We start from the raw sequence: 25,649 nt of genomic DNA, 5'->3' as shown, positions 1-25,649 counted from the left end.
GTTTCAGATATGTTTGCTCATGTCTGTGTTAAGCACTTTGTAACTGAATGCTTCTAAAACGGCTTTATAAATAAAGTTTTACTCATTTACCATTTGAGAAGGATTTCAACCAAACTAATGCAAATAAATGATTGTGTTCTATTCTGAAATGAATTCTGAACACAGACATGTTTATGAATGATATATTATTATTATTGTTATTTTTTTTGCATTTTTATGCTTTATTGATAGTGAGACAGAGTTGAAATGGGGCAGAGAGGGGAGTGACATGCAGAGAACGACCGCGGGCTAGAATCGAACCCGGGTCCGCTGCTGGCCGAGGCCCATGGGGGGGGGGGACGCCCTACCAACTGAGCTAATGATATGAATGATATCTTATGAATAAAATTGACAGGAGGACTAGTCGTTCACTGTGCTTTAGATTTTTGCAGTAGGATTGCAGTGGTGAACTCTCCAATACACACACGCTCAACTTCAGCATTGTGTACTAGCTATAGCAGGGCTATTCAATTAGTTTTGAATGGGGGCCGGTTGGTGGAAATGATCCAAAATGAGGGGCCAGAAAAAAATGCCTAAAATTGATGATCACATCAATAGCTACATATACTGTAAAACACTACAACGACATAGGAGTGCATATATTGTCTTTATTTTATAAAATAGAGTTCACCAGCTTATCAAAAAAAAATCCCTATTTGATTAACATGGGCTGCCTGTTGTTTAAGTGCTTAACAATCTTATCAGTTCAGGAAAACACAATAGGTTAACTCTTCAACAACAAAATACATAGAAATAAATGTACTCTAAGTGCAACAGCTTATCAAAATACAGGTAGGCCTAGGTTTACTAAGAGTGCAACAGCTTATCAAAAAACATAGAAATAAATGTAGGCTACTCTAAGCGCAACACCTTACAGTGTTTACCCCAAAAAATGTGTTTGTCAAGGGGTCACTGTCCAGGGTCATAGGAGGCACGGCGAAAATTTTGGCTGTATTTTGCTCAAAGATGCCAATGCACAGTACAGAAATAAACAACTGCTTATTTGAATACAAAAAAACTACAGACACTGACTTTACAGTTGTGCAATTTTGTTTGCTATGTGAAGGTACAAATTTTGTGCAAACATGCAAAGTTCTACTGGTGCAATATTATGCAGACACACTAAATACAAATAATGGTCCATACACTTACACTGCGGTACAATCGCACCCGCAAAGCTGCATACACAGAGCAGCTGATAGAGAAACGCTTGGAGACACATGTGCACATTTATTTACTGCAGATCGCGGCCTTTCGCGCAGTTATGACCATGCAAAAGCACACATCGCACGTGCTAGTACATTAATTGTGAACCACTTTTAAGGTCGGTTGGTAGTCAAGGCGGGGGCCAGTAAATATTCCTTAGCGGGCCGGACCTGGCCCGCGGGCCGCCTATTGACTAGCCCTGAGCTATAGGGTCCATGCATGTCCAGGTTTCCCTCACCTGGCTGTGAGTCCCTGTGCTCCTCCACAGCGTATGCAGGGCTACAGGGCAGCTCCTCTGGGCTCAGGGGGTCAGAATGGAGACTGACTTCACCCAGGAAATCCTCCTGCTCCTCCCCATCGCCAACTGAAGAACCTTGGGTCCTATAAGATAAGATAAGATAAGATATACTTTATTCATCCCAGCAGGGAAATGTAGGTGTTCCAGCAGCCAGCATACATATACACACAACACAACACATATATATACATATCCCACCCATACAAAAAACATGAGCCCACAATACATAGCCTAGATTAAAAAAAAGTGGTATGGATGGTCCATGTGCGTAAGTAGCTGTTACTCGTAGATTACAGTACAGAAATACTAGCTCTGCCAGTGCATAGTATGATAGGAAAACAAAAATTATGATAAAGATAAAAAAAGCCATCAAGTGTGCAAATATACAGGTGCAAAAATACAATTGATATGCAGCTCAGGCTACAGTTTAAAAGGTTTACATGTCATCTGTCCTTACTTTAAGGGGAGTCATTATAAAGTGAGATTGCAGTAGGTAAACAAAGTGTTTTATGAATCTGTCTATAAGAAGGCAACGAGAAAAAATTGAATTCACACACTTCCATCCATTAATAAAAAGATGCCTCTGTATATTGGTTAGTCAGCAGTTATGGAGCTGAGGCATAAACCTGTACACAGATCAAATGCATGCAGCATGTGTACTCCCATGCATTACAGCTGCAAGAGTGATGGTCTGATTCCTCCATGTTAAACTGACAGGAGCATGAGCAGTGCTGTCAGCTCAGCTGTTAGCAGAGGACCTTCTGCTGCTAGCTGCCCTCATGTTTTATTAGCATCTCTTCACTGTGGGTCATAATCAGGGCAAGTTTACTCTGTGTGAATGTGTACACAGAATTGGAGTGTAAGTGTGTGTAAGTGTGTGTGTGTGTGTGTGTGTGTGTGTGGGTGGCTGCCCCAGCGTGGAGAGTGCCTCTTGTCTGGTCAGAGTGTGTATGTGTGTGTGAGCAGGAGAGAGCGTGTGTGTGTGCAGCCACTTGGTGTGTGTCTGTGTGTCGGAGAGGGAAAATGAATGGAAACCAGGCAGGCAGCCAATTTTTGTCTTTGTATGCCTCTCAGCAACAAGCTGCCGCCTATCACGCTCCTTTTACCCATGCTGCCCTGCTGCATCGCCTAGCAACCCACCACTTAGTGACAGGGAAATATTGAAATAGTAGACTAGACACAGGGCCGCCGCTCGGCAGTGGAACAAATTAACCAAGGAATGGTCATAAAAAATGTTTTTTTTTTTAGATGTGTCTCCTGAGCTGATGCAAAGCCTGGCAGCTTGTTCACATGCAGACTAGAGACTGCAGATTACAGCCCTGGTGCCCTAGAGGTTGCAGGTTTAAATCCCACAATGAGACCTGTTGCTGTGACCGGTGACTGTGGGCAGGCAAAGTCCACTTTCCCAAGATAAATTCAAGCATAGAAACACAAAGAAACCCTGTGGACTAACGTGTGGAGCTGGTTAACACCATGTCTGAGCCCAGCAGCAGACAGAAGAATGAATACAGTAAACACTCCTGTGGAATCAGGCCTGATAGACACACAGCACCGGCCAAACCAAACAATGGACAGTCTAACAGTCTAACACTATGAGGTATTTACTCACAAGTCACAGACACATTGGCCACACTTTCACTCACTTTAAATTATGAAAACGCTGAAGAAAAAAATGAATCTAATTAATATGAAATCACAGTTTTGTTTTGTTTTTAAGATGACTTTTTGGCAATGTGTCTTTATTAGACAGTTTGGAGAGACAAGAGATGAAATGGGGTAGATAGGGGGAATGACATGCAGAGAACAACCCAGGGCCACTCTAACCACTACACCTCCCTCCCACCCCCCATGAAATGACAGTTTTGACCAGCTTGCATCCTGCTGCTGCTATTCCAAGTGTGTGAGGTAAATTGGGATGAGAGAGCAACAGAGACGTCACTGCAGTCTCATTGTCATTCAGAGACTTGACTTGTGTGTGTGTGTGTGTGAGGAAGAGAGCCTCCCGAGAGGCAGTGTGCACGTGCCCACTGTCTGGCTGGCTGCCTCTTAATTAGTCTGCTAGCTAATGACTTTAGAGGCGGCTAGGGAGGGAGCCTGGCAGAGCCTATAGGGAGATTACTGCAGCGATTAACACATTTGACTAGCAGGCCACGCCCCCCACCTCACTGCCTGGCCCGGCCCTGCTGCCTCACACACACGTCTTCTGACTTTCATCCTTACTATTGGATCTTTTTATCTTCCCTGCGTTCCAAATCACATAGTCTTTCTTTTTACTACACTACATACTAAAGTACAGAAGAGTTTTAGTCTTTTTACTACACTACATACTAAAGTACAGAAGAGTTTTAGAGCCACAGGAGAGAAAAAAAAAATCAGATAAGGAAGTTTTTTTTTCTTTTTTTCATTATGTCGAGAAATGTGAAGAATAAAGACAAATACTCCAAAATGCTATTGGAGTTAATGGAGCATTTATGCATTTTCAGCATAGTACAATTGAAGTGCATATTGGCACTGAGTTGTTTGTAGACCGAGCAGTGTCCATAACTCTGATCATAATGCATTATGTATGATGCTACACAGACAGGCTGTATGATGCTACATGGAGGCTGAATAGACAAGGACAGATAGCCTTGTAGTGCATAGCATTACACTGAGGTACAACCACCTCACTTTTATAAACACACACACACACACACACACACACACACACACACACACACACACACACACACACACACACAACACACACACACACAACACACACACACACCTTTTCCAGTGATTTAATAGACAATTAAACATTTTTTGGACTGAAAAATAAAGACAAATGCTACTTTATGTTTTGACTGGTATGGACTGGAATACCTGGGCTGGGTTGGCTGTGATACAGGTTTGATTGAAACATTCTCAGTACATCCTGATCTTCAAAATCATGTTTTTGTGTGTGACAGAGACGTGAAAGCAAGACAAAAGGATCCATTGGTAAGGATGAAAAGTCAAAAGACATTTGCCAACAGAGCCTCAGTGCCAATTGAGTCCCTGAGAATGCAGCAGCAACAGTAGCTGTGCACAATAGGAAAAGCCAACAGAAAGCAAGCCACAGATTGTGTGTGAGCATTAACAGAGAGAGAGTAACTGAGACAGCCAGGCAGGAGGAGAGTGGAGAGCCGCTAGCGAGTGTGTGTGTGTGAGTGTGTGTGTGTCTTTGTGTTAGTGTGTGTGTGTGTGTGTGTGTGTGTGTGTGTGTGTGTGTGTGTGTGTGTGCGTGTGTGTATCATCAGTCGGGCCCTGCTCTCCTCTGTTCCTGTCTGCTATCAGTGGTTATAGTGAATAGAAACCATCTGGAGCCGATGCAGAGGCACACACACAGCTGCCCGGCCAACTGTACTTTTATTTATAACAGGAAATACTTTGTGTGCATACATGGTGGGACTGTGAGGGAGGGAGGGGGGCGTTTCACTCTCTCCCTCTCACTTCCCGCCCCCCCCCCCCCTTACTACATCTGTTCTGACTTGACTCTCCCCATGTTTCCCAAGACCCTGCTCCACCCTCTCCCTCCTTCCCTGACAGGAGAGCGGAAGTACGTTTCCATGCGCGCTCATACATAGCTCCACTGGGCCGTGACCCAGACAAAGAAAGCAAAGAGGAGACACACACACACACACACACACACACACACACACACACACACACACACACACACACACACACACACACACACACACACACACACACACACACACACACACACACACACACACACACACACACGCCGACTTTCAGGTAAACTTTGGTTGCGTTCCGAATTGCATACTCTTTCTTTTTTCTATTCTACATACTACATCAGACGATAAAAAGAATCTAGTTAGGATGCAGTAGGCATACTATTGGGACATACTTTACTCTCTTATTTCATCATAACATTGCGCCTTAATCTTGCCTCTTGCTTTTATATCCGTCGCATCCCCGTTTGTTTTCAAATGGAGGCTTCGTCGATGTGACGTCACTTCACGTGCGCACTGGATTGTGGGTCAGAATCGCCCAAATAGGATGCAGTTTTCAACACTAACAATCTTGGCCGCATGAAGTAGGACATCCGGGTACTTCTAACCATCCTAAATCTGGCCACAAGAATCGGGACATCCTAAATCTTTTTTCTACATACTATATAGTAGAAAGTATGCGATTCGGAACGCAACCTTTGTCCCCAAGCATCTGGTCCCAGCCCAACGGTTGACAACAGATCAGAGGGAGGAGGAGGACCTTACACATCAAACTGGTTGTCCTTCAGGATCTCCTTGAATCTCTTCATGAAGACCTTCTCACTCTCTGTTGAGGTGACAGAGCCGCGGTCTGGAACACATCACAAGGCATTGTTTGTGGTTAGAAGACAAACTCTTTCACATGAACAGTCATTATGGACGATGGTAAAACTCCAGTGCTGTCTCCTATTGACATTTTGGCTCAGCAACAAAACTAAAGACACATGTCATGAATAACTAACAAGGAGCGAAACATGATGAAACAATATATTTACCCACAAAAGGAAACGATACTGCCTCCAAACATTGTTCTAACTCTATTACGGAGAGCAGGAGGAATGGCGCCACTCAAATGAAAGCAGCTCACTGTAGCTCTTGCTTAAAGGCTTTGAACATCATCAAAGTCAAGTTTGGCGGATTTGTATGTTTATTCAATTCTATACCGTCATTTAGTGTGTATCTATATTGTCTTCAACTTTTTAAAGTACATATTAACCTGGGGCCAGGAACATGTGTGTACACACAACACGCAATATGTGAAGTGTAGCAATAAAAATGCTATTTAACTGTATATCTACTGTTGAAGACCAGTTGTGTCCCAGTCTTGCTTTAGCGACAACTGAATACAATATTTTTTTAATTAGATGTTAGGATATTTCTCGTTTACTCGTGTAAATCAAAATGAATTGTATTGTACAGGGAGTTTCAGTAGCCTGGCACCGCACGCCTTCCTACTACCGCTCAATTTTCATTTCCCTTCAGTAGTCAGTCTGAGGCCTGCGGTATATTCGCGGGGCTTTCTCAGGATAGGTTTTTGCATGACCAATCAGCGGAACAGAGGGAGTGGCTGAGAACAAATGACGTGCGCCAGTTTCAGTTGCAAAGTCGGCGCGTGACATACAACGCTATGTGATTGGTTGGCAGATCCAGAGTGGCACTGGGCAGATCCAATGGTTTTTAAACTTCAACAGACACCTCGCCTTCAAGTGAGTGAACGTTTGTCAATTGAGCGGTTCCAGAGCGAAAGCCAGAGTGAGGACCTTAGACATGTGCCTTACCTTGTGACTGTGGTGAGTGTATCTGGGAGGCCTGGTTCTTCTCTCTCCTCCTCTGCTTCTCGTCCTCCCAGATGCCCTGCAGCCCGGGGTTCCTGCCGATCTGACCTGGAACCACACCACTGTGTCAGCTAGCAGTATACTATCACCAGGGCTCTACGCTTATTTTTTTTAGGTGGTAGCACTGGTGCTAGCAAGCAAAAAAATTCAGTAGCACAAAAATAAATTTGGTAGCACACAAAGTATGATCGAAAACTTGCATAACCTTAACCCTTTATAGAGGAATGAATAGAGGTGCACTGACGGCAATTTAGACAAAATAATCTAACCTGCCAATTGCAATTTTTTGCTGATTCAGAATTATTTTTCCCCATAAAAATAATATCTATATCTATATATGTTTTGTATATACATATAATTATTATATTAATAATAATATTTTTTTTAGAAAATGTCCTTCTGTTAATTAAAACCAAACTTTAAAACATTAAACATAGCCTATTAAATAAATAAGTATACATAGTGTTGGAGTGTTAATGTAGAGCCCTCTAAGCAGTGTTGTGCATCTCTCCTCTGTGTTTCAAAGACAGCCTCTCCTCATTATCAACTAGCAGCACTAGTGCGAATGGATTTGTATTCATCATTGCACGTGATCAATTTCAGTAGCAAATGCGATCAAAACTGTTGCACTGTACAGCCCTGCTATCACACTTTAATACAGTTTATCTGAAGGGCTTTTCCCTACAACTAAGGCCTAAAAAATTCCAACCCGTACATACTGTAGTTCTATTTTAAAAAACATGGCCGTTTATTACACACCGTTATAGCGCAGATGGAAAAGTATGAGTAAAAAAACCGAGCATTGCCTTGCCCTGGAGTGACATCTCCTTTCCTTTTTTCCCCGTCTTAAGACAGATGCTGTGTTGTGGTTGTATATCTTGTGCGTCCAGCCTGATCTAAATCAGAAGGGCCTAGCTACATACACACACAGCCTCTATGGAAGTATTTAAAAGCACAGGGCTGGCTCTGGCTGGGCCTAACCTCAACCCTGACAAGGACATGTGGACTGAAAGACTCTTTTGATGCACAGCCCCAGGAAAAAAAATCTTCTCTGCACCCTTGTGGCTTCAAAATACCAGGGAGAATGTTTTCTCCACTCCAGAAATGTTTGACTTTAATACACAAGAAGGCGTGTGTTGTGTGTGTGTGTGTGTGTGTGTGTGTGTGTGTGTGTGTGTGTGTGTGTGTGTGCAATAGACTGCATCCTCGTGTTCATCAGCATAGGCAGACTGGCCCTGCGTTCCAAATCTTTTTCTTTTTGCTACACTACATACTAAAGTACAGAAGAGTTTTAGGGGCCACAGGAGAGAAAGAAAATCAGATAAGGAAGATTTATTTTTCATCACGTCGAGAAATGTCAAGAATAAAGACAAATACTCCAAAATGCTACTGGAGTTAAAAAGGGGCATTTATGTATTTTGAGCATACTACAATTGATGTGCATGTATTGGGACATCATAAATCTTTTTCTGGCGTACTGAATAGTAGGGAAGTATGGGTATTGGAACACAGCCTAGGATTGTCTTAGACTAAAAGATCCAATACCATGGTTCCAGGGATTTGTCATTACATCTTAGTTTGTTGAAGAGTACGGTTCAGTTTGACAATGTCCCAAAGAGGTGACGTACCCACCCCTAAAGCCTGAAAAAAGCACGTGTCTTTGGCATCCCACTCCCACTTTGGGACAAGATAGAGTTTTTATTTTTAAAAAGGTGCTCTGAGGAACTTTCAGCTTCTGTTCATTCTTGCACCCCCTTTGGACAAAAGCGGTAGTGTTTTTTTTACTACGCCAGCTATAGTTCCTGGGTGAGCGTACCCATGACATGGCATGGCATTAAGAAAAACTATATAAAAAAAGCAGCATTCTTTGCACTGATGGTCCCGTTTGCTGTTACATGACATTTAGGATCATCAGAGGAAAAAATTAGACCGTTTCAGAAACATTTAAAAGTTCCTCGTTAGCACCTTTAATTATAATGTAAAACAATGCCTGGACTGACTTGGTGTTATGAACATGTGGTGACTACTTGTGATGGATTGAGTTCAACAGTGTCAGAGTGGGCTACAGGGTTGGCGGTTCAATTCCCGCCCTGCCACTTGTATCATGGTTGTTGTGTCCTTGGGCAAGACACTTCACCCACCTTGCCTCGTGTGAATGTGTATGACTGCTGTTTGTTTGTTTGCTTGTGGTGTTCGGAGGGCCCGTAGGCGCGAATTGGCAGCCACGCTTCCGCTACCGGTATGACTGTGTGTGAATGAATGGAACCTTGAACCCTGTAAAGCGCTTTGAGTGCCTGGAAAAGCGCTATATAAATCCTAGCCATTATCATTATTACAGAGACAGGTGGACAGGTGAAGCTTGTTGCTCTGGTTGATCTTACTTTCTATCTCCAGTCGGTTGAGGACGTCTACAGCCACAGCATCCACCTCCAGCTCACAGGTGCTCTGCTTCTCCACCTCACCCAGGACCAGAGAGCTACAGCCAGGCACAGACAAGAGGGCTTTTCAGTGCTATTAGAATACTTAACAACAGGTAGGCAGCCTTCTGGTCATACAGTAATATCTGGTGAACTTACTGGGCTGAAACTCATTGTGGATGTATGAAGATGAGAGAAAGGTAAGACCTGTGTGTCTCTTTGCAACAAAAGGAGGTATGAGAACAATAGAGCACAGGAAAGCTAGAAAGCCTTGTTTCCATTGAGCGGTGCAGTTTACTTGCGTTTCCACTTAAAAGTCGGGAAGGGTACCAAAAATAAGCGAACCGTTTTCGGTGGTTTAGGTTTTGTGTCATCCATATGCGTTAAATGTTGTCTTTGTAATAAAAGTGTTGTATTAGAAACATAAATAGTAGAGTGGAGGACATGAGGACTGAAAAGGCAAAAAAAAAAATTCAAATTGTGAAAACATTAAGAAAACCTAAAACAAATGATATGGTTATTTAAAAATCACAGGTTACCGGTCTTTGACAAACTATTGTATACATTGACAGTGGATTATCAATGAATCCTGCACATTGAAGGCCAGAATGGAACTAGGGCACTTAAAGTTAAACCTCACCCACTGGATATGAAGAGGGAGGGAGCACAGACAAAAACCCTCTTTCAGAAATGACAAAGAAAAAAGACCTACCTGAATTTAGCCTTTACTGTCAGGACATTGACTTAAAGCCCGATGTAATGCAGCATTAGAGGCAGTGCAGGAGGCCACTCACCAGGGTATGGCATGGTCCTCCCAGCGGAAACACGTTCCCCCCAGGCTGCTGTCGTTGAGCCTGGAGGTACCGTGGCTCTTCCAGGGGCTAGTGCTGGGGCCACTGCTGGCTGGATGACCGTCTGGGGCGCCTGCTGCTGCTGCTGTGTCTTCTGGAAAACACACACAGACACACACACACACATCAATACAACACACAATATCTCTCCAACTGCTCGCGACAAGACTGCCAAAAGGAGTCCAAATTGTCCCTTTAGCCTTTCACATGAGGTATGAGAGCAAAATATGAGTATGATTATTTCCTCTTCTGCAGTGAATGCATGAGATAGTCCTGTCAATCAAAGTTGATCATCTTGAAGACAAAACCTAAAAAGTCACTCACTTAAAGTCCACTTACTAAGCCTGTTATTCTATAGTCGCAACAGCAACAAAATAGGACTGAAACAGGATTTCGTTTTTTGCAGGGCCATGAAAACATTTAAATAACACAGTGCAATAAACCAGGCTGCTACGGGCAGGTACCATGAGACACCCTCGTTGCCATCATTTTGAAACAAGTTATGTCAAGAAAGCCTCCTAGTTATAGTTGAACTGTTTTGAGGGTAAGTGTTCATACCGTTTAGAGTACTTCAAAGCACATTAAGGCTTCTCTTTATCTTAAACCTGCTCCTTTCTACCAGTCCAGCAGCCCCTTTGATTACTCTTCCATTTGAAACCCAGATTAAAAGAACTTGCTTTCAAGTTTTGAGCTTAAGGGGGAGAAGAAAACGTAAACAGGTGTAGCTATTATTGGACTAATACTTCCGTGTCTTTGTTGCACTGGGGCCATTGGAGCCCCGTCTTTCCACTCATTACATCAGTGGATCAAACATGGCAGCCCCAGCTTTCGTCAAAAGGAGAGTCAAGCGTGAGGATTTTTGAAAAGAAAATAACTTTATTTAAAGTCATGATGAATGGAGGTTGAGACTAAGCTGTGATCAAACAGAGGAAGTAATCAGGGCTTTAGGCTCCATCAAGAGGAAGTGGAGGCTCAGGTTAAACCCACTCACCCCCATGAGGCCCAGGAACTAGGGGGGGGGGGGGGGAGGGGGGCTTCACTGCTTCAAACTGGAGGTATGGATGGTCATTCTGAGAAAAACTTCCCACAGCACATTTCTTTAAGTAATATTAAAGGTGAAGTAAGCGATTTATTTATGTTAAAATAAGTGTTTAATTGCTCTTTATTCATACAGTGATCACTTATATAGTGTGCACGTTTCATAAAGCCGATCTCTCAGTCACCCGCTGTGCATGTAATCGGCAAATAAACTTTTCGGGGATCCCACTACTGATAACCAATCAGAAGAGAGAACGCTACAAACCAGCAGCCGTCTCACTGCCGGTACATGTGCAGAGCGACAGATGGGTGAATGTGTATGCGCCTACAATGGCGGAGCAGGTAAAAATTCTTCCCAATGTCTGTTTTGATGGTTTTTATCATGTTTTATCACACTTATGGATCTGAGATGATGCTAGATAACTTGCTGCTTGAAGACCGCAGTGCATTAATGTGGTGACGTGGGGACGAGGGAGGGGACTGCTATCTGCAGTCACTGACAGGAAGTTAGCTAAACTGACCATTCCGCTTACTGAACCTTTAAGATTCCTCTTGCTCACACAATTAAGCACTCTTTATTTAGGATCTAAGTAGATCTACCCCGATGTGCTGTGTCAAAGGAGTTGGAGGTACTGTAGTTAGTATCAAACTCACTTCAAATGATCAAGTAAAACCTGGGGAAAATGCAGTTCTTCTCTGTCTGTCCAATCACACTGCAGGGCGACACACAGACAGACCGACCTGCCTTCTAAAGACACCCAACATGGGCACGCTAGTCCTTGTTGTTGTGTCCTCGCATTTTGATTCAGTTTCTACAGTCTCTCTTTCTACAGTCTCCCTGCCCAGCCTGGGGGGGGGGGGGGGACAAGGCAGTGATGAGGAGGGAAGTGATGGCTAGGTGCACATTGTTCCAGCACAGACACAAAGCAGAGTGTGTGTGTGTCTCTGTGTGACAGCGGCTGACTGCTACAGAGGTGTAGCCTAAGAGACAGAGGAGGTGGGCGGGGTGAGGGGCAAAATACCTTTTAATTGGACAACAATGACTGGTTCGCTTCAAGGATAATCTTTCTTTGAAGCACTTCTTTGATAAAGTAACACAATAGGAATTGGGCTGTTGGAATGAAAAAAAAGAGCTGTGATGCCCAAAACATCTGGATAGAAGGAACAGCTGGCCAAAAGGAAGGACAAAGAAAGAGAGAGAGAGCAGAAGAGAGAAAGAGCAAGAGAGAGGAGAGAGAGAGCAGGGGAGAGAGAGAGAGAGCAAGAGCAAGAGAAAGAGAAAGGAGAGAGAGAAAGCAAGAGCAAGAGAAAGGAGAGAGAGAGAGCAGGAGATAGAGCAAGAGCAAGAGAGAGAGAGAGAGAGAGAGAGAGAGAGAGAGAGAGAGACAGACAGACAGACAGACAGACAGAGCTGAATTGAGACCCATGTCTTTGTCCCTTACCTGTGTTGTTGCGTCTGAACTTGACGGCCCCCAGGTGCAGTAGGTTCATGCCGTACAGGTTGTAGTCTATAAAGAGCTGGAGCAGGTATGGGATGTGGCCCTCATGGGGCTGGTAGCTCTTGTTCATCACCGCTCCGCTCTGCAGCAGCTCACACACCCTACCACACACACACACACACACACACACACACACACACACACACACACACACACACACACACACACACACACACACACACACACACACACACACACACACACACACACACACACACACACACACACACACACACACACACACACACACACACACACACACACACACACACACACACAGCTTTAACAATGGGAAACCATATGCTCTACTTGGGCAATAACAAAAGATTCTAGAAGTAATTTCAACTAAAGCACTGGAGGACGCTGGACGCTGCTCCACCGTTAGATAATCCATTTGAATCTTTACCTGCACCTGTCTGTTGACTGTATGTGAAGGCACCAAACTGCCCTATCTGTCTGTTGACTGTATGTGAAGGCACCAAACTGCCCTATCTGTCTGTTGACTGTATGTGAAGGCACCAAACTGCCCTATCTGTCTGTTGACTGTATGTGAAGGCACCAAACTGCCCTATCTGTCTGTTGACTGTATGTGAAGGCACCAAACTGCCCTATCTGTCTGTTGACTGTATGTGAAGGCACCAAACTGCCGTGTCTGTCTGTTGACTGTATGTGAAGGCACCAAACTGCCCTATCTGTCTGTTGACTGTATGTGAAGGCACCAAACTGCCCTGTCTGTCTGTTGACTGTATGTGAAGGCACCAAACTGCCCTATCTGTCTGTTGACTGTATGTGAAGGCACCAAACTGCCCTATCTGTCTGTAGACTGTATGTGAAGGCACCAAACTGCCCTATCTGTCTGTTGACTGTATGTGAAGGCACCAAACTGCCCTGAATCAAATCAAAGTGAGATGGTTCTTTGACCGTGGTGATGTTGTCTTGTCTGTATGCACATAAGCCCCGGCATTTACAAAAAAAAAAAAAAAAAAAAGCACAGGCCTCCAATTCATTTAAATGAAACAGCAGTAAGCTCACCTTTTGACCATCTGAGGATTGTACAGATAGATCTTCATGAAGTGTTTCTCTTTAGCGTGGAAGCCATAGAAAGGCCTGGAAGACAAAGAAAGAGGCAACAAATGATCACACACTACTACAGTACATACAGTTGAGGACAAAATGATTTGTTTTCATCGTTTATAAAAAGAAGAAGAAGAGATGATGAGTGACTTACATGCCAGAGACCAGTAGCACCTTGAAGACATGCTGGTTGGTGGAGGCGGGGTGTCCCATGGCCACGTTGAGGGCCCTGTCCATGCTGAAGGCCACCTGGCGCAGGTAGCGCTCGGGCTGCTGGCTGCTGGGGCCATCGTATGGGATGTAGATGTAGGGGAAGACTCCATGCAGGTGGAGACAGGTCTTCTGCCCTGCAAAACACAACACAACAGACATATGTATTCAACATCAGCTGTACAATCATTTAAACATGGTCCCACTGCATTTAAAACAAAATGTATGCCGCAAAACATTTTTTCAAAAGGTTGCTCCCCTCGGGGCGCCCTTAGCTCAGTTGGTAGGGCGTCCACCACCCCGGGCCGGGCCCAGCAGCAGACCCGGGTTCGATTCCCGCCCGCGGTCGTTCCCTGCATGTCACTCCCCTCTCTGCCCCATTTCACCTCTGTCTCTTCATACTGTCAAATAAAGTATGAAAATGCCCGAAAAGGTTGCTCCCCTCAACAGATGCTAAGCGTATTTAATTGATCAATTTACAATGTATATTTCCGGACAATATCCAAACATTTTCTTCGATGCCATAGTTCTGCAAACCTTATACTGTATAATGTCTGCAAACCTTATACTGTATAATGTCTGGGGGAAAGAGGCTTATAGGGCTCATTGAAGAAATATGAAGCTTTTCGTGAACACCACACTTTCACAAAAATACAAAAAAGTGTTTATTTCTGAAGCGGTATTACAAACAAAAAGGCAATTTCATTCTCTAATGGGTTCCGGTAACGCAAACTCCAAAGTCTTTCCATTTGCACAGCAGCAGATGCACGCTCCAAAAGGTTTTGCCGTCAAAACTCTTCATAGAATGATCAGAATCACAGACTGACGCCTAATACGGATACACTGTATGAAACACTCGTCACGAGTCCTCAGTCAAGACAGCCTCATGATAAACAACATTGTTTTAACACGGCGCGTTCTCCAAGTCTTCCCTTCACTATCCATTACTCCCTTCTGTTATATTCTCACACACACACACACACACACACACACACACACACACACACACACACACACACACACACACACACACACACACACACACACACACACACACACACACACACACACACACACACACACACACACACACACACACACACACACACACACACACACACACACACACACACACACACACACACACACACACACACACACACACACACACAGAATGTAGAAGTGACCATAATCCTTTTAGCTGTTGGGGACAAAGCGCTCATTAAACACACACACGAGCTAATCAGATGTAGCCTAGCTTTAGCTGTGACCACTTTCTTCTTCCACAGAGCCTATTAAAATCTACTGACAGGCTGCAATTAAGATGGATGGAGTGTGCCGGGGGTCCAGTAAACAGTGTCCCCCCCTCCCCTCCCATACACTTTGACCAATCACTGCAGGGCTACACACAGATGGATGAGTGCGACAACAGGGCCTATATAATGCCATGATTCATGACACGCCATGCACACACTGTGTTCAAGCACAGCCCCCATTAACGTAATAGAAAGTGAGAGGAAGAGCAAGGCTGGGGAGGGTGAGTGGATTGAGGTCTAGTGATGGGAAGGGAGGTCAGCCCATAGGCACAATGAGGGAGAGCTACAGTATTCAGAAAGGACAGACAGACAGACAGACAGACAGACAGAGACAGACAGACAGACAGACAGACAGACAGACAGAGACAGACAGACAGACAGACAGACAGACAGACAGACAGACATACTGCTGACAGTCATCTAAGGTGAACTGTGCTGCAGACACCACTCTGGTTCATTACGCCTCGATCTTGCCTTTTGCTTATATTGTAATTTTTTCACTCAGAGGCTCCATCCATGTGACGTCACTTCCGGTGTGCACTGGATAAGGCTGCCAGCCAAATCATACTGATCTGAGATCATATAGGCAGTAATCATGTACAGAATGTGGGGATTTGGTGATCCCCAATCACTCTCAAAAAGGTATACTTAGCTGTTCATTGTTTCTGTACAGTTGCTGCTGCAGCATTAACACAGAGCCACACATGATCTGTCCACAGACCTGGTTGTGTGTACCCCATTTCTTTTTCATTTATTTCTCTGCACAGTTCTGGCACTTTCATTTCACGTTGGAAGCTTTATGAAGGACGTTCTGTTATTGTGCTTCTTTTGAACTCACATGGAAACAATTCAAATACATTCGTTCATATTCCATGACTGCCTTTATTTCTTTATTTTTTCAAAACTTTATTTTTAAATTATAAAACGCTGTGTTGTTTGCAACAGCTTCATCTTGCACCAGTGACATGCTGACAGACAGGGGGAGGAGCCTAAACGAGTGTGCACATGCCCAGAGAGACATGTCCACACACAGCTGATGGAGAACACACACACACACACCTTGAAAATTCTCCACCTACATGCTATACCCTTTGACAGAGGCTGGGTGCACTGCTGCATCCCTATGGGCATGATGGTTGAGATTACTGGACTCAACGTGAAGCTTCCAGTAAACACCTCCATGGTCTGTAGTACAGCCATACATAGGCCTGCCCCATGTCAGGAGGGGACAGGGGGGATGCAAGACAATCAGGCCTGCTACTGCTGTTACACTGAACCAGAGATCTACTATAGAAGAGCACTGCATTGGTGGAGCTGCCTACACACAGACCCACATGTACACACACGTGCAAACAAACAAACACACACACACACACACACACACACACACACACACAGTACTGTAACACCACCAAATAAGGGCCAATTTAATCTAGCGCACGATATCTCAAGTCCTTTGAAACAAATGTAATATAATTCATTGGCATTTGACAAATGACAACAAAAAAAAACACTTTCTTCTTCCAGCTTCTCGTATGTGAGGATTATTTATGTTATCCTGTTTTCAAGGACAAACAACAAACCTGTACTTGAAATGTATTGGATGGTTTTTCAACCTTTTAGTATGTATTGGCCATGGAGGCTGTTTTTAGGCCACTCAATAGTTCCCGTCGGTTTCACTAAAACCCTTGTACATGTCACTGATGAGTTGGATTACTGCTATGTATTGAGCGCTCATATTTGACCCCTTCAGTCTTAATAGAACTATTGTCTGTATTGTGGTCATACATCTGAAATGTAATTATTAAAATCAAATCAATCAAATATTCTTAATTTTAATACTACAAATAAAATCTGCAATGCATGCGTCCATTTTTTTAGGCCAATTAAAAATCAACCGATTATAAGACTGCAGACGGTGAGACAGACGCAGAGAGCCATGCAGTGTCTAGTCTGGAGTGTGTGTGTGTGTGTGTGTGTGTCTCGCAGCTGTCTGCCATCAATATGCACACGCACAAACACACACACACACACACACACACACACACACACACACACACACACACACACACACACACACACACACACACACACACACACACACACACACACACACACACACACACACACACACACACACACACACACACACACACACACACACACACACACACACACACACACACACACACACACACACACACACACACACACAAGCAGGCAATACCAGTGCCTGCTGCAGTTGCTATGCAACGATAAAGCAAAAGCCCCTGACGGACATGGACAGCAGGAGAGATAAACAAGTGATTCTTCCCACCCAGCTGGTGTGTGTGTGTGTGTGTGTGTGTGTGTGTGTGTGTGTGTGTGTGTGTGTGTGTGTGTGTGTGTGTGTGTGAGCAAGAAGAGACATAAGACATACAATGGAGACTAATAAGTGAGGTTCCTCTTGTTTTTTCCAGCTCAGCTTTGTAGTGAGTGGTGTGTGTCTGTGTTCCTCACTATAGTGATGGTTGCTGTCTGGAGGATTTATGAATGAGGGAGAGAGAGAGAGGGGAGAGAGACCTTATCTCTGAGTGGAGGAGTGTCTCCCTCTCCCTCTATTGTGGGCAGTGCCATGACTCAGCACTACACACACCACACTGGGTCAGTGAGGCAGCCAGCCAGTAAGCCAGTCTGTCACACAGCATATCAGACAGCCACACAGACACACACCTGTTTACCTGTTAACAGCAGCCATGCTGGAGCACTGAAGGACACACAATGTAGAATGAAATCAAACATAGAAGAGGTTAACATGCTTAGCAAGTACCTGCTTAAAGGTTCAGTAAGCGGAATGGTCAGTTTAGCTAACTTCCTGTCAGTTACTGCAGTTAGCAGTCCCCTCCCTCGTCCCTACGTCACCACATTAAGCAGTCTTCAAGCAGCGAGTTATCTAGCATCATCTCAGATCCGTAGGTGTGATAAAACATGATAAAAACCATCAAAACAGACATTGGGAAGGATTTTTACCTGCTCCGCCATTGTAGGCACATACACATTCACCCATCTGTCGCTCTGCACGTGCACCGGCAGTGAGACGGGTGCCGGTTTGTAGCGTTCTCTCTTCTGATTGGTTATCAGTAGGGCTGCAACTAACGATTATTTTGATAATCGATTAATCTGTTGATTATTTTCTCGATTAATCGATTATTAATCGAATAGTGTTTTGGTCCGTAAAATGTCAGAAAATGGTGAAAAATTGATACATTTTCCAAAGCCCATGTTGACATCCTCAAATGTATTGTTATGTCCAAAACACACAGATATTTCAGTTTACTGTCATAATAGGATTAAAGAAACCAGAAAATATTCACATTTCAGAAGCTGAAATCAGAGAATTTGGAAATGTTTTATTAAAAAATTACTCAAAACGATTAATCGATTATCAAAATAGTTGGCGATTATTTTAATAATCGATTAATAATCGATTCGTCGATTAATCGTTGCAGCTCTAGTTATCAGTAGTGGGATCCCTGAAAAGTTAATTTGCCGATTACATGCAGAGCGGGTGACTGAGAGATCGGCTTTATGAAACGAGCACACTATATAAGTGATCACTGTATGAATAAAGAGCGATTTAACACTTATATTAAGATAAATAAATCGCTTACTTCACCTTTAATTGCCAAGTACTATAAGGTCTGTAGCAAATACACTGTGTAGTGAGTACTAGGTTGACTGGTAGGTTGTGCTGGGGACTATTGACACCTCCCTAAAGCACACGATAGCAATGTTACATCTTAAAAGGACAATGTATCTTGTGTGGAAACCAGAGTCAGCACTGGGTCACAAGTCATGCTGCTAACATCAGTATGTCCTTGGCCAGTCAAGTCTGCTTATTGCCCACTAACCAGTCGTACTGTCAATTCATATAGCAGTGTCCAGTCCCATGTCCTGCTCCCTCTGTCCACAGTGATGGTGCTCAGGGTCTACTAAAGAGCACATTAACACAACCTGTTGATTTAACTCTGACAGAGAAAACCCTGCTCCCTGTAGCACCATGCTTTATACCACTAAATACACCACTGGGGCACAGACAGGAGACCTTTATTTAGCTAAGGTAGGGTCCCCGAGAACACATATTACAGGAACAATGGCAAGCAGGCAGGCGCACGCACACGCACACGCACACACACACACAGTAAGGCTGCCAGCCAAATCAGACTTATCTGAGATCATATAGGCAGTAATCATGTACAGAATGTGGGATTTGGTGATGCCAATCACTCTCAAAAAGGTATACTTAACTTAACTTAAGAAATACATTAGTTCCACCCAGTGTGTGTGTGCGTGCCTAGAGTGCATTGAGTTCATTCTTCCTCCTTTACTCTGGCGGGTTTATAATCAGACAGACAGCTGCCACAGAGTGAAGAAAGATGTTAATAAAACATTGTTGCTATTAATTAAAAAAAGGCCCAGGGAGAGCCATGTGATATATAGGCCTGCACACTCCCACTGGCAGAACCTGTGTGTGTGTGTGTGTGTGTGTGTGTGTGTGTGTGTGTGTGTGTGTGTGTGTGTGCGCGCTCATTACTCATATCTGTGATGACGCTGGTGAGAGAGAGATTAAAACCTTTACCCATGGTGCACCTGGGCAGAGATTTTAAAATGAGCCCAAACCTGATAGTCCAAACGTTAAACTACAGAACGAGGCTGTTGGAGGGAACACAGGCCAGAAGCACAACGGAAAATACACAACCGACCCGCCCGCACTCACTCACACAGTATCTAGCTCACTGAACAGTGTGGCAGAGCGCCAAGCAGATGAGACAGACAGACAGAGAGAGTAGGTCTGGAGGAGGAGAGTCAGAGGGATGGGTTGACACACACTCTGTGCGATACAAATATCTCCATGTTTCCAGCATTCTATTATGGTTTGCAGTGGTATGAGGTACAGGCCTGTTTGCTCTCTTAGCCTAAAACTGACCTTTTAAGATGTTTGAAACCACTCGGCCGTGTTTACAATAGTCATTTCATATACAGTATACAAAGAGCTACTAACTAACTAACTAACTAACTAACTAACTAACTAACTAACTAACTAACTAACTAACTAACTAACTAACTAACTAACTAACTAACTAACTAACTATCTCTCTCTCTCTCTCTCTCTCTCTCTCTCTCTCTCTCTCTCTCTCTCTCTCTCTCTCTCTCTCTGAATGCCAGCTAGGTGGCTGCTTCCAAAGATTTGCTTACTGATGTAGTTCTACTAGAGGGTAGTAAAGACTACAGGTGAGTCTGACTGGGACAAACAGAGACAGTAGGGTTACATGGGACAACTAGATTGGATTAAGACACATACCGAACTTGCCACTTGAACGGACCGCGTCACTTGTCTGAGTATACATGGCCTTTCAAATATTCGATAAATGGCCGGAGCATGGCTGACTCCGCTATGCTAGGTGGCGCTGTGGCCCTTTCAACAAGTGGTTATAGAGCCACATCCGGTTCCTTTCCGGCAACAACACTACTATTTATTACGTTGTCTCCTTCTGCTTCCTTGTGAAATCCTCTGCAGGGATTCTGGAGCAAGCGCAGAATGCAAACTCCGATATGAAATATGCGATCCTGTATACATGCAGGTAGAATGCCTACTATGAACGAGTTATAAAGGTGTTCTTATCCGACTTAGCTTGTCCGTTAATGTTCCGATTTGTGTGTGAAGTAGATCGGAAAAAGGTGTTTTACATGCGTTTTACAAGTCCTGTTGAAGTCTTATTCGTTTATTTACCCGATTATGAGTCTGCATGTAAACACACTGACTGACACCTTTTAACATCCGTTTAGAAATGTGTCCCAAACAGACTCCAGGGCAAGGTTCCAATCCATTCCCATCCGGGCTGCACGGTTAGCCTTTATGAGATCTGATGGCTTTTTTTATTAACCTTTATTTTTCCAGGAATATACTCATTGAGATTCAAAATCTCTTTTTCAAGAGAGTCCTGGCCAAGAAGGCAGCATAAAAACATAAAAGTTTCACATTAAAAAAACAAAATTTCACACTTAAAACAAGACACAAAACACAGTAAAAAATAAATAAAAATAAAATAAAAAGTCACAAAGCATCAATCTCATTGGCAGTAAGTCAGTGTTCAGTAACCGGGCATGTACAGTTTGCGGTTAAATAGTCCTTAATCCTGCTTTTGTAATTGTTCATGGTGATAAGGGATTCAAGTTTAAGGTGTTCCTGTAGCTTACACCATGATGAGGGGGCAAAAGATTTAAAGGCACTTTCACCAAACGCAGTGCGAGTCCGAGGAACGTTATACATAATCAAACTGCTAGACCGAGTGATACGAGCACTGTTTTTAGGAACCATTAGAGAACACAAATAAGGCGGCAGATCGTGCAAAATTGCCTTATAAAGGAACATATACCAGTGTTCCATCCTACGGGTGTATAAGGAAGACAGACCAACTTTCTCATACAATTTACAATGGTGCGTTCGGAATCCAGAGTTTGAGACAAACCGTAATGATGCATGGTACACAGAATCTAGCATTTTCAGAGATGATGAGTTTGCGTGCATATATAAAATATCACCGTCATCAATAACAGATAAAAAAAATGGCTTGGACAATTTTCTTCCTGGCACAAAAAGAAAAACAACATTTATTTCTGTACATGTTGTGATACATGGCAGGAGTTATTCATGAGATATTTGTACTGTAATCTATTCAATGAACCATTGATTTATATGCTAAAACCAGCCTCTTTCCAATTGTATTTAGCTAATGAATTGTAGTGAAATTCCACAAGAAAGACAGCGATGGTCAAATTGCCCTAATCAACATAGGGACAGAGATTAAAAAATTGTCAAATCAAAAAGGACAAGGGTGTGGCTTTGCTTAAAGGTGCAGTGTGTAATATCTGAATAATAATATGTTGGCGTCTAGTGGTAAAAGTTCTAGAATGCAACGCTCCCCTGCCTTTTTTTCAGCTATTATACACTAAATTAAACGTTCTTACTACCAAGTATGCTATGAAAAAATTCCCAAAACACACTGCAGGTTTAGGTAAGGACAGCATGACAGAGAAATGGGAGAGTATGGTATAAGATCCCCGGACCAGGTTTGAGCCCACATGACTATTGAGCCAACACAATTTGTTTAAAAAATATTTCATTTTTTTCGTAAGATTTTTTTTGCGGCATTTCTTTTCCATTTATAGTACAGCTTACAGTGCATTTATAGACAGAACATATAGAGAAAGATATGAGTTATGACAAGCACAACAAAAGTTGACAGAATGGGAATGGGAGAGGCTGCGGTCTTGAGCAGTATGCCACAAATGTTTGTTTTTTTCTATTAAATTATAGATTTGTTTCAACTCATTTACAGACTCCTCTCTCCTATTCCGAGTATGGAAGGACCATAATTCACCATTTTTCTTTGTGCTGCCGGCAGCACTGCAGTGACTAGTGATGTATCAATGCTGCAAAAGGACAACATTGAATACTCCTTAACCCAGTTTGCTCTACCAGGGATTTTCTTTTCTCTGATATTAGCGGTGGTATAGAAACAAATGCCTATCTACACGATAAAACACAGAAAAAACTAAGAGACCAATCCTAATGTTCAGTGTCTCATTTGACTTTTGTAGGCATATGTTTGAGTAGAAAGAACATTTTGGTTTTATTTTATAAACTACTGCCAACATTTCTACCAAATTCACAATAAAAATATTGTCATTTAGAGCATTTTCATAAGTAATGTAGAGACAAAGATTGAAGAAAAATCCAGACTGGTCTCTTAATTTTCCACGGCTGTATTTCCCCTGTTGTATAGTCGAATAACACAGGCCAGCAATGTGTGCTGGCCTTTAGTGAAGGAGTGAGGCCATGGTGGGAGGGCTGACTTGTTGCCAAGCTGAAATACTATCTCAAGCCAGCGTGTGAACTCTTCTTCTTGCTGGATTCTCAATGAACACAACATGCCAAGAGGCAGCGGAAAACTATTTACTAAATCCAGTGTTTATTCATAGGCTGCTGTTAAACTGTTTCCCCCTATTCTACTGAGTCGATGAAAACACACTGTTAACCAGGTAGCCACAGAGTGTCATTGTGAAGGAAGAACAGCAAAGCAAGTAGGAAACAGCACACATTTGCTATAGTATAATAATAGTCTAAAACACATTATGCATGAGTTAAGCTTTAAATACTTGGTTCAAAACATGGCGACAAATGGACAGAATGACTGATGTGTGGACCAATCAAAATCACGATGTTAGAAAGACCCGCCTCTTTCCACCGCAAAGTATCATGGCAAGTCACCACTCTGACCTAGGACATGTGGCATGGCTGCAGTTACACTAGTGCTATGTCGTTTGAGGCAGTTCCTGCAAATCTGCTGTCATGGCAAATACAAGAATCACAATTGTCATGCACATACACACAGAGAGAGAGAGAGAGAGAGAGAGAGAGAGAGAGAGAGAGAGAGAGAGAGAAGAGAGAGAGAGAGAGAGAGAGAGAGAGAGAGAGAGAGAGAGAGAGAGAGAGAGAGAGAGAGGAGAGAGAGAGAGAGAGAGAGAGAGAGAGAGAGAGAGAGAGAGAGAGAGAGAGAGAGAGAGAGAGAGAGAGAGAGAGAGAGAGAGAGAGAGAGAGAGAGAGAGAGAGAGAGAGAGAGAGAGAGAGAGATCAGGCTGCTCTGATGGAAAACCCCAGCAGCAACCCTCTTCACTCTCTCTCACTCTGAAAGCCTTTACAGCAGAAGACATGAGAGGAATCAGCTGCTTGTTCTCTCTCTCACACACACACACACACACACACACACACACACACACACACACACACACACACACACACACACACACACACACACACACACACACACACACACACACACACTATGAAGTGCATAACTTGAGTCAGTCCACTCTGCAGTCCCTTCCCCTTAACCCTCCTCCACTGGTATAAACAGAGCAGCTCTGGAGCATTCAAACAACCCCCCCCCCCCCCTCCTCAGTCATTCAGCTGGCCTGACTCCACTAAACGCCTGATGACATATTATACCACCATTGCATCTACCATGCATTGTGCTCTTACTCGATCAACCAAAAGAATGCATTGTGCTTTGTGCATAGATAGTATTGGGTGCCTGGTTACTAATCTTAACCACCGACACACAGACCAAACCCCCCATCAACAGATCAAACATTGTCCAGCTCTCTCAACAGTCTCACTTCAGAGCTCCAGTGCATAGTGTACTCTATAGCTGTTCTGGGGGCTTTCAATCATGCCCCATGTGAGAGGTCCACAAACCCTTTTTTTTTTTTCATTTCCATTTTGCTCATGGACTTGTGGCCCATGTTGTGGGCCTAGTAGTTTGTGAATTCTTGACCTTGGAGACAGAAGCTGCCTACACAGTCTCACCTCAAGGTTAATGTAGTAGTTGTACTTGAGCATTCCATCAAAAAGAGTGTGAGCTAGAGTTTGCAAAGTTGTCGAAAAAACACTCCAAAAAACAAAAGGCCTATGTTGAAATGGTAAAGAATTATACCTTGATATGGAAATTGCATAATGACTTCCTGTGCCCGATGCAAAAATGTCTTGCATATGTTGTCAAATTTCAGTCTAGAAAAGCAAAAAGAGTCATTTCCTCCAAAAACACTAACAAATACTCTCTCAAAAAAATTCTCTAAATCCCCACTGTAGTATAGGTATGTCTGCTATAGGGTGCCAAAACCTTGAAGTGTCTGGGTGAGCGTGCTTGTGTGTGGGCTTTGTTAAGTGGATAAATAGGTGGAGCCTCACTCTGGCTGGCTGGATGCCTGAGCTCCAAGCCAGGGCTGAGGAGAGACAACGTGTTAGCCTGTTAGCTCCTGAACAAGCTGGAGGATTCTCTATTGCACAGCACTTCTAAAAAGGTGGGGAAAGCCATTCTGGAGAATGTTCTTTTGAAAAGAATGACTTTGTCAAATCAGTGAATATCTCCTCACAAAGTGGACCCCCTTTGTTTACATTCCAGTTTACAGAGCCTAGGCTGTCCCTGCGTGCCAATCCCCATACTACCATACTATTTAGTATCCCAGAAAAAGAAGTCCCAATACATGCTTATCAAATGCAGTATGCCAAAAACCTTTTGTAATATGCAAACCAGCATGCATGCAAGTATGTAGTGCAGTAAAAAGAAAAAGTATGTGATTTGGAACGCAGGGTGTGTATTAAGCACACTCACAGTATGGACAGGAAGCAGATCGTGAGGAGATATTCACAGACTTTGACAAAAAAGTGATTTTGTCAACAGACATTCTCCAGGATCGCGTACCGTACCTTTAATGCCTCCTT

The 25,649-nt window shown here is 43.4% G+C and overlaps 1 protein-coding gene across 2 annotated transcripts in view; it reads right to left on the bottom strand.

Annotated features, from left to right (window-relative positions):
* rev3l (REV3 like, DNA directed polymerase zeta catalytic subunit) overlaps positions 1-25,649 on the bottom strand; it is a 73,755-nt gene that overhangs the window by 27,284 nt on the left and 20,822 nt on the right. For both annotated transcript variants that reach the window (XM_080047899.1, XM_080047900.1), the window contains exons 2-9: positions 13,954-14,146; positions 13,758-13,832; positions 12,669-12,826; positions 10,132-10,282; positions 9,302-9,396; positions 6,864-6,968; positions 5,812-5,896; positions 1,484-1,626 (exon numbers count right to left, since the gene is read on the bottom strand). In XM_080047899.1, the coding sequence (XP_079904025.1) occupies positions 1,484-1,626; positions 5,812-5,896; positions 6,864-6,968; positions 9,302-9,396; positions 10,132-10,282; positions 12,669-12,826; positions 13,758-13,832; positions 13,954-14,146 (1,005 nt within the window). The remainder of the gene's footprint in view (positions 1-1,483; positions 1,627-5,811; positions 5,897-6,863; positions 6,969-9,301; positions 9,397-10,131; positions 10,283-12,668; positions 12,827-13,757; positions 13,833-13,953; positions 14,147-25,649) is intronic.

The sequence above is a fragment of the Ammodytes marinus genome, assembly GCF_949987685.1.
Source record: "Ammodytes marinus genome assembly, chromosome: 19".
NCBI classification, from domain to species: domain Eukaryota; kingdom Metazoa; phylum Chordata; class Actinopteri; order Uranoscopiformes; family Ammodytidae; genus Ammodytes; species Ammodytes marinus.
The sequence above is the reverse complement of the archived record's forward strand: the minus strand, read 5'-3'. Positions and strand labels throughout refer to the sequence as shown.